The sequence below is a fragment of the Phacochoerus africanus genome, chromosome 13, assembly GCF_016906955.1.
Source record: "Phacochoerus africanus isolate WHEZ1 chromosome 13, ROS_Pafr_v1, whole genome shotgun sequence".
In the NCBI taxonomy this organism is placed as follows: domain Eukaryota; kingdom Metazoa; phylum Chordata; class Mammalia; order Artiodactyla; family Suidae; genus Phacochoerus; species Phacochoerus africanus.
Window position 1 is genome coordinate 77,611,037 of NC_062556.1, and position 9,516 is coordinate 77,620,552.

The following is a 9,516-nucleotide window of genomic DNA, read 5'->3' on the forward strand; positions in this document are numbered from 1 at the left end:
GCCCCTGGCCCCCCTCCCCGGCGGCGCCGCGATCGCCTCCCCCCGCCCCCCTCCGCTCCCCCCCTCGGCGCCTCACTCCCCCCGGGCACCTGGGACCCGCACATGCCCAGCGCACGCGGCGCGCCGCCCTGCTAGAAGTTGCAGCCCCGGAGTTGGAGGCCGCCGCCGAGGACCGAGCGCTGGAGAAAGGAGGCAGCGCGGCGGCGGGCGAGGAGGAGGCGGCGGCGAGCCCCCGGCCGGGCCCCGCGCACCGCTCGCGTCCCGCGAAGTGGAGCTGCAACTTGGCCACGACCGCACCTGTTTGCACCACTCCGCCGAAGGCGACCCGGCTGCGGCGGCGGTGACGACGGCGACCCCGGCCCTCGACCTCTTTAGCAAGTGGTTTGCGCCGGAGAGAAACTTTGCGCCTGCGAGCCGGACCGGCGCCGAGTGCGTGTGTTCCTGCCTCCTTTTTTTTCGCGGTCGCCTCCACCTCTCCCCAGCCTCCTCTCTGCCCGGACCTCTCCCCCCTACCTACGTCTCGCTCCGTCTGAGCCCCTCTCCATCCCCCCGCCCCCCGGCCGTCTATGCTCCGGGCCCTCTCCGCGCGGTGCCGGTGAACCCGTGAGCCGCCCCGATGTACAGCATGATGATGGAGACCGACCTGCACTCGCCCGGCGGCGCCCAGGCCCCCACGAACCTGTCGGGCCCGGCCGGGGCGGGAGGGGGCGGCGGGGGCGGAGGTGGCGGGGGCGCCAAGGCCAACCAGGACCGGGTCAAGCGGCCCATGAACGCCTTCATGGTGTGGTCCCGCGGACAGCGGCGCAAGATGGCCCAGGAGAACCCGAAGATGCACAACTCGGAGATCAGCAAGCGCCTGGGTGCCGAGTGGAAGGTCATGTCCGAGGCCGAGAAGCGGCCGTTCATCGACGAGGCCAAGCGACTGCGCGCCCTGCACATGAAGGAGCACCCGGATTACAAGTACCGGCCGCGCCGCAAGACCAAGACGCTGCTCAAGAAGGACAAGTACTCGCTGGCCGGCGGGCTGCTGGCGGCCGGCGCGGGCGGCGGCGGTGCGGCCGTGGCCATGGGCGTGGGTGTGGGCGCCGCGGCCGTGGGCCAGCGCCTCGAGAGCCCGGGCGGCGCGGCGGGCGGCGGCTACGCGCACGTCAACGGCTGGGCCAACGGCGCCTACCCCGGCTCGGTGGCGGCGGCGGCGGCCGCCGCAGCCATGATGCAGGAGGCGCAGCTGGCCTACGGGCAGCACCCCGGCGCGGGCGGCGCGCACCCGCACGCGCACCCAGCGCACCCGCACCCGCACCACCCGCACGCGCACCCGCACAACCCGCAGCCCATGCACCGCTACGACATGGGCGCGCTGCAGTACAGCCCCATCTCCAACTCCCAGGGCTACATGAGCGCCTCGCCCTCGGGCTACGGCGGCCTCCCCTACGGCGCCGCGGCCGCCGCCGCCGCCGCCGCGGGCGGCGCGCACCAGAACTCGGCCGTGGCGGCGGCGGCGGCAGCGGCGGCCGCGTCGTCCGGCGCCCTGGGCGCGCTCGGCTCGCTGGTCAAGTCGGAGCCGAGTGGCAGCCCGCCGGCCCCGGCGCACTCGCGGGCGCCGTGCCCCGGGGACCTGCGCGAGATGATCAGCATGTACTTGCCGGCTGGCGAGGGCGGCGACCCGGCGGCGGCGGCCGCCGCCGCGGCGCAGAGCCGGCTGCACTCGCTACCGCAGCACTACCAGGGCGCGGGCGCCGGCGTCAACGGCACGGTGCCCCTGACGCACATCTAGGGACGCGGGCCACCCTGCGGCCGGCGACGCGCGCCCGGAGCCTCCGGCCCGGCCCGGCGCGGCCTTGCTTTTGTACCGACGTTTCTGCGTTCTTGTGAAAAGGGAAGCGCTGGCGCGGCACACCAGCTGACACGCGCACCCCCTTACCGGGAGCTCCGGGGGACCGCTCGGCCGGACAGCTGTGCGTTTAAGACTGAACTTCGGTGTTTCTTGAGACTTTTTGTACAGTATTTATCATCCGCGGAGGAGGCAGAAAGCGTTTTCTTTGCTCGAGGGGACACAAAGACCAAGCCAAGGGAGGCGACTCCAACTTTTCTACCGCGGCCGCGCGCCAGCTCTCACCCCGCGTCGCTTCTTGGCGGTCGGGTGCCAGGGAGCCGGCGAGCTGTTCGCATTGGTTATCAGTAGAGGAAGGCAGAGCCAACCCCGAGTTTTTTGTAGTTGTTACCGCTTTTTTGGGTTGGTGTGTTAATTTATACAGCGATTCCCCCCACCCACCCCGTTCAGACGGCAGCGTTATTTTGGGTTTTGTAAAACTTTCTGTATCTGAGTATTTCCCTTTTTTGGTTTTGTTTTGTAATATTTCATGTAAATGCATTGTGGAAATTTTCTTTTAGGCGTTGCGGTGTGGGGAGGGGGATTCGGATTATGTACAGAGTTTCCTAAAAAGCTTTTCTTCTAAAAACGAAAAAAGAACCCCACCCCCAAAATGCATCAGCTTTGAGTCAATAAATTTAAGAGAGAAAAGCCCGGTTTTTTTTCCCCCATAAACCTGAAACGTGCTCGATTTATGTTCATGTTTTAGGAGCCGAGAATGCAATTAGTAAATCTGACAGAAGAGGAAGAAAAATGATCAACATGAAGTAAATAAATAGAACGGAGGGGGCCCCTGGGGAGAGGGTACCATTTGCACGGAACTGCCTTCAGAGGAAGGGAAGGAAGTTAAAATCGATTGGTTGTTTTGTAGCGGTTACAGTGTTATTAGGGAATGAGAAGTAATTGTCCCCCCCACCCCCAAAAAATAGTTCTGTAGGCTGGCCCTTGGGCGTGTAGTTTTTAAGTGCCGGCCACCGCCGGTGGGCTTTGCGATCCCTTGCTGCGGGCTTTGCCTCTGCCAGCTGGCCCGGGACCTGCGCGCGGTTTGGTCTGGAGGAGAACAGAGACCCCAAGGGCGGGACCGAGCTAAGGATGGATGACAAAGACCACGGCGGGGGCGCGGGAGCCCCCAATTCCTCTGCAATTAAGGAGATTGCAAGTGGAATTTTCCGTTTGGGGCTCAAGGAACCGCACTCTCTAAACCAAAACGTACTGCAACCGAGCCCCCTCCGTCTGTCCTCACTCAGCCCCTCCTTCTGGTCTATTTCTCCTTGGAAAAGGACAAAATCATTTCCTTGGATTTTCACACTCAAAATCGACCGCCCCCACATCCCCTGCGTGGACTGGGATGCAAATTGCTAACCGATGTGAACGCAAACTGCCGTGTTTATGAATCCTGATGACATCTGAGGTCGTTTGATGCTTTAAATTTTTTAATTATATTTTTTCTAGGTGTTTCCTGCTACATTGCAGTTTTTTCTGGATTTTAAAGTTTTCTGTAAAACTTTGTCTTCAAGTAATCTGACATTAAATACTGCATTTAAAAGTTATACCGTAGCAAATACGTTTTGGAATTAGCTACAACATAAAGATGAAGTTATATTTTTTGAAAAGAGCAAAACTTAGGACAGATCGCAATATGCTGGTGTCAACAGCCCTCATTTTCTCACCATCTTTTTTGGGCCTGGAACCAGCCTAGACCATGGTCCGAACTCCATCCTGTGCGGGCGGGTTAATGAGAACTACAGCCAGCCTGCATTGGAGAATAGCTTTAAGTCAGATGCTAACCTGACAATTGACACGTGTCATTTTTGGAATCACTTTGATTAATTTTGCTTCAACTACTCATTCCTTACAGTGACTGCAAAAATTTCAAGAATGGCAATGTCAGCTGCTTCTTTCTAACAAGATAATAAAGTCACCCTTTTTTTTTTTCCTTTTTTCTTTCTTTTCCTTTTTTCTTTTTTCTTCTTTTTTTTTTTTTTTTTTCTTTTTTGCTTTAGCAGTCTGATTGTTTGGATACATATAGATTGCGGAGCAGAATAGCTTCTTGAGATAGTGACAGAGTCTGGGAATAAGTGCCACACACAATCCCCTCAGGGAGATGCTTTGGGAAATTCTGTGATGCTCTGTTAACTCACCATGCAGCCTCATGCAGGCCTCATTTACCCTGCAATGTACAGAGTTGAGCAGACTGAGTCCGGTTCTTTTGCTAACCATCTCCCCGCACTGACTCAAGTGGTAGACAGATGTGGGGCTGTGCTCACATACGTGTGTAACCAAATTTATCTCAGTGCCTGACTGTTGGCATAACACCTATTAGCAATGTGGTTCACACTTGGAATGTTTCTGACTGCGAGAAGTTTAGCAGTTTGCCGGCAACTGCAGGCGGAGCTGTCAGTTCCCTGAAGGTGGACTTATAGGGTGCTTTTTTTTTTCCCCCTTTTCTTAGGTGCCTCATTCAGAGTCAGCAGAACTATTCAATGCCAGGTGGCCCAAGCCACTTTGTTAAAAACCCAGGAAGATCTTAAAAGAGGGATTCCTGAAAATCAGCAATTTTGTTTTGTTGACGTGGAAAAAAAGCAAATATAAATTCTCGAATGACTCAATTTTAAAACAATCGGGGGGGGGGGTAGAAATTAGCCAGGATTCATCTTTTAGGATTGAGATCTTATCACCCCAGTGATGTTTCTTCAATTTATATTCGTGGGGGGAAATACTCCACAAGGCCTGGAGAGGCTCCCTCAGCCCCGAGTGCTGCTCTTGCCAAGCTACCCTGCAAGGTCTTCATGAAAGGAGATACTGTGTGGCTGTCCTTAAACCACGGTGGCCTCCACTTCCTGATCACAGGGCCATACTCCTCTAGCTTATTCCAGGTTGGTCTGGTAGCGGGGTGGAGAGTGCGCCCAGCGCTCTTTGGAGGCCTAGTGCTAAATCTGCACAACTTCCCGCCGGAGTTCTTCAGAAACCGGCCTCGGCGCGCTCCGGCTCGCCACGCTGAGAGGGGCGCGGTGTGTTTGCTGGAGTTGTCCCGCTTGCTTCTCTCTGCCCCTTCAAGCAACACCTGCAGGCCCTTTTCCCGGTCGTCGTTGTTGTTAGGACTTTGACACCACTCCCTACCCTCCCAACCCTGCTCGAGAGACCCCCACCAGTAGCTAGATGACATGAATTCATTTCAAAACCAGTAGCGGGTACAGCGCGCCGGATCTGCAGATGTGTCGGTAGCGTGACTGATGGGTCTATTAAAATCATGCGGTGGGAAGAGAATGACACGCACATTCACGCATTTCATTTTCCCGACAACGCCTGGGCAGCGCAGACTTCTGTCTCGGAAAAATGCCGGTTCCTTCGAGAAGGCCCATTCCCGGCCGCGGGCCCCGGGAAGGCGCGCTCCAGGGCGGCCCTGACTCCAGCACCCACCGCGCCCCCACCCCCCGCTTCCGCAGCCTGGCCCGCGGGGCAGAGGCTCCAGAAACGTCGGCGGCAGAATGTAATAATAGGTTTGATTCCTTGGAAACTTCAAGTGAAAAGCAGACTTGGCCTTGGCGCAGCTCTTTTTTCCAGCAGGACTATTTGGCGGGATTGAAAGGCCGGGCCAGGAGGGGAGGGGGGAGGGGGCGAGGAGCCCAGGGAGGTGGGCCCGGGTCCCCTCCGCCTAGTCCCGCAGGGTAGGGGCGGCGCGGGGACCGCGCGAGGGCCGGCGGGTGGGCGCGCGCTCGGAGGCCGGGCCCCGGAGGAGGGGGACCCAGGGACCCCTCGCCCTCGCCCCCGCTCCCGGCCGCGGCCCGCCTCCCCCGGGCCGACGGCGAGGCCCCGCGGGGGGCGCGGAGCTGTGCCCCCTCCCCCCTCCCCGCCGCCCCCCTTCCTCCCGGCCCTTCCTCTCCAGCTGCGCGCCCGCCGGGACCCCGCTCCGCCCGCCCCCGGGAAGCAGCCGCGTCGGCGGCGGGCGGCGCCCTGCGCGCGGCGCGCGGGTCCCGGTCCCCTCCCGGCGGGGGCGGCCGGGCCTCCCGGCTTCCCGCTGTCGCTCCCCTCCTGCTCGGTTGGCGGTTCAGCGCCAGCAGCGGGCGGCTTCCCGGCCCCCGCCTCTCCTCCCGCTCGCCGCTTTCTCTGCAGCCCCCGGCCCTCCCTTCCCGGCCCATTCGCCACCCTCTCCTCTCTCCTCTCTCTGCCTCCCCTGCCGGCTCCGTCACCTCCGCCGTCCTTCTCTGCGCTCCCGGCCTTGCCTTTGTCTCTGCTCGCCGCGGCCTGCCTCCCCCCGCGGCCTGCGCCCTGCCCGCGCGGCCCGGCGGCGGCCCGGGACTCTCGCTCCGAGACCGGGGCGGGCGGGCGGGGGGGAGGGGTCGGCAGGTGCCGGGAGGCGCGTCCCCCATCCCCTCGGCCGCGTCCCCACGGGAGGGGTCCCGGGGCACCGCCTTGGAGCCTGCGGCCCGGGCGTCCGCCCCCAGCTCGCTCGGGTGCAGCCTGGGCTCGGGGGCCGCGCGGGGTGTCAGCCGCCGGGGGGATTAAGATGACTGATGCGAGGGAAGAGGGCAGAGTGTTTTTGTGTTTAAAGAGAGCAGGATTAGCAGAGAGAAAGTCCTGACCCGGGGTCAGCTGCAAGTCAAACCCTTTTACAATCAGCGAGCGGAACAGGCGCAGCTCGGGCCGGGCCGCAACAAGTGGGGGGGCGGGGAGGCCGCGCGGCCCCGGGAGGCGGCAGGGACTTGGGGCGACCCGCATCCGGACCCAGCCCGCCCCGAGTTCCTCGGAGGCGAGAGGGACGGCGGTGCGGCTCCAAGCTCGCAGGGGGGATCACTCGTCCAGCAGAATTCCTTCTCCTGAACCGGCTGCCTGCGGCTCCCAGTTCCTGGCCATCTTCGGGCCGCGGCTCGGGGTGGGAGGCCGGGAGCAGGCGGGAGGCTCGGTCTCGTCGGGGGCAGCTCCATTTCCATAAGAAACCCTAACCGAAAGACCGGGTCCTCCTGCCCTGCCTCTCCGCTTTTATCCAGGCTCTCCAGGAATCACTGCCCGATTTAGGCTCCTCCAAACGGGTGTGTGTGTGTGTGTGTGTGTGTGTGTGTGTGTGTAGCAATTGGGGGTAGGGCGGATGGAATGCATTCAGGCGGTTTGTCCATGTGGGCAGAGAAATCAGGCGCTAATCTGAGTTATAAACCAGCCACAGCTCAGCAGGGAGCGAACTCCCCGGGCGCATCTGAAAAGTCAGTAAAACTGAATGTTGCCTTGAAGGATGTGGCGGGTCATGGGGAGAAGGAAAGAGCAGACTAATTTGTCTTCCTCACTAGTCAGGTTGGGAATTTTGCTGAAATAACACCACAGAGAACTTTAACAAATATGAAAAATAGATTAAAAACCCAAACAAGCGATGTACTCAAAGATAGAAAAATCATCTATTCTGATGGTGAACACACAACTGAATTGCCGTATTTTCCTCTAAACTGGCTTTTTGTCTTTAACTATGGAAACACCAGGGGCGGGGGGCGAGAGAGGACAGTTTTAAAACCACTGCAAAGAACACAAGTGTATTTGCCCAGCCGTCCTGGGGAATCCGGACGTCAGTGGGAAATGGGTTCCAGCTCAAAAGCAAGTAGCCAGGGCTACTCTTGAGATGCTGAGTGTAACCTAGAGGGAAGATTTGTCTGTGGCAGAAACTCTGGACACGGTGAGTAATTCCCAAGGCCCCGCAGGCCTCTCGCAGGGACTTAATCACCCAGTCACTTCAGAACGACCCTGTGAGTACATTAAAGATGCTGTTTGTGAAGAACAGCAGGTCATCACATGCAAAGCCTCGAAATAGTCAGCCAGTCAAATCAGTGGAAAAAATCAGCTTTTGTTAGATTTTGCAGTTTCAGGAATTAGGCATTCACTGCAGAGCTGCAGTTTTGAGAAATTGCAATGTCAGGCATGTTCCCAATGGGGAAATATTGTGAGACTGCGGAGGACGGAAGATTGGGCTCGACAATGGGGGGACTGACAAGAGTTATCACCAAGACATTGTTTTCTCTCCGTGCACCCCGGAAGCGCCAAGCAGAGATGGCATCCGGTGGCAGCAGGAGCACTCCGCGTCTGCCCCGCATGCTCTCCAGCGGGGGGCGGGAGTCTCAGCCTCTGAGAGACGGACCCGGTCTCCCGGGATGGAAGCTGCAACGCACAGGCGCAGTGCAGAGGGAGCCGGGCCTGAACCGTGCGTGGCAAGCAGAGGTCACCTTCTCGCTTTTGATTTCTAAGCAGCAGAACAGGAGGAAATCAGGGGAGCCTGCTTGAACCCGGCAAGGGCTTGAGAAACCTCGCGCTTGTCAGTCACCCAAACTCCAGGGGGAAATTCAGCAGGGGAAGCCCCAACTTCAGCAGGACGTTTCCTCGGGGGCCCACCCGGATGAAAAAGCACGCGTGTCCCTCTTGGTGGGTACCCTGGTCAAAAAGCGGTCATTCGTGGGTTCACCTCGGGAGAAAGGACAGGCCTGTGCCAAAGAAAAGGGAAAATCAGGGTGAAGCGCGGGAGCCAAGGCGCCCTTCCGCCTTCCTCACCTGCGCTGCGCCTCGTGCGCAGCCGGGCCAAGGATGCGCCCTCTGGAGTCAGAGCTGAAGTCCACTTGTGCTTGGTCCATATCAGCTCCGTGTCCTCGGAAAGTGGCTTCACCTCTGAGTCCGTTTGCCCACATACAAAGCAGATGTCACGGCACCAAGCCCGGCAAGAGGTAGTTGGCATTCGTGACCTAAGGGTGCCCAGCACCAGCAGCCTCTCAGTCAGTGGTGATCCGACCTGTAAGGCCGTGCTGCTCACTGGCTCCCTCGCGTGGGGAGGCCGTGGACAGGGTGACGTCAGGTGTGGCCTGGGTGGGAAAGAGAAGGATGCACACCGGCCTCCCATCCATGCGTGACAATGACGGCTTCGCTTTCGAGTTACCCTGATGGCCCGCACGTCACGCGCACTCATTACAAGCTCACGAAGCGTCCCGGCCCCTGTCTGGGCACCTGGTGTGTGTGTGGCCTGTTGGATACAACTTTGAGCAGAGTGGATCTGATCAGGGCCTTGTTTTCCGGTGAATGGCCCCTCCAGCTGGGCTTTGAGTTGGCAAAGGTTTCGACTTAGAGATTCTCTGGCATCCAAGTGCACAGGACGCTCAGCGAGCCTGTTGCTCCCGCAGGTCCTCAGACCCGGCGGGAAGCGAAGGCTCGCGTTGGGGGGAGGGGAGGCGCCAGGCTCCGCCCCCTGCTCCGCTTGCTCCAGAAGCCACAGGGGCTGGTCCAGCAGGGCTCTCTGATAGGAGAGGGGCCCCAACATTTTTTATGGTAAATAGCTGCTTAAGACTGTGTCTGGATCACTTAAATTTGAGTAGCAATTTATTATCTATAAAGTACTCTCACTTGCTTGTTCAATTTAGATGGTTTGGGAAAAAATTAAATTAGCGGGAGAAGACAAAAATTAAGCAGGATTATGAGGATCTTGTAGGTAGGGAGGATTGACTGACTTACTGGTTTTATTTGCCATTTTCGGGCTGGCTCTTCTGGCTGCTGGTGGTCCCACTGTGCCTCTCCTGGAGGGCAGCCAGTGAGACCCCGGAGCAGCTGACACACAGGGACCCCTGCTTTAAAGAATGGCTGTGCTGCACTTACCAGTGTCTAAGTGTACCAAACTGATTTGCACT

General features: G+C 59.3%; 1 protein-coding gene across 2 annotated transcripts; it reads left to right on the forward strand.

Annotated features, from left to right (window-relative positions):
- The first annotated feature begins 616 nt into the window (after positions 1–616).
- On the forward strand, positions 617–1,774 carry SOX1 (SRY-box transcription factor 1). 2 transcript variants are annotated; one of them, XM_047756088.1, is made up of 2 exons: positions 689–1,421; positions 1,506–1,774. In XM_047756088.1, the coding sequence occupies exons 1-2, from the start codon at positions 767–769 to the stop codon at positions 1,772–1,774; spliced, it is 924 nt and encodes a 307-aa protein (XP_047612044.1). In that variant the 5' UTR covers positions 689–766. The 2 variants fall into 2 exon arrangements, with proteins under 2 accessions (XP_047612043.1, XP_047612044.1); XM_047756087.1 differs by having other exon boundaries at positions 617–1,774.
- Positions 1,775–9,516: the final 7,742 nt, after the last annotated feature.

Bases quoted from the DNA above. Each gene is read 5' to 3' on its own strand.
- SOX1 (XM_047756087.1), top strand. From the start codon at position 617: ATGTACAGCATGATGATGGAGACCGACCTGCACTCGCCCGGCGGCGCC.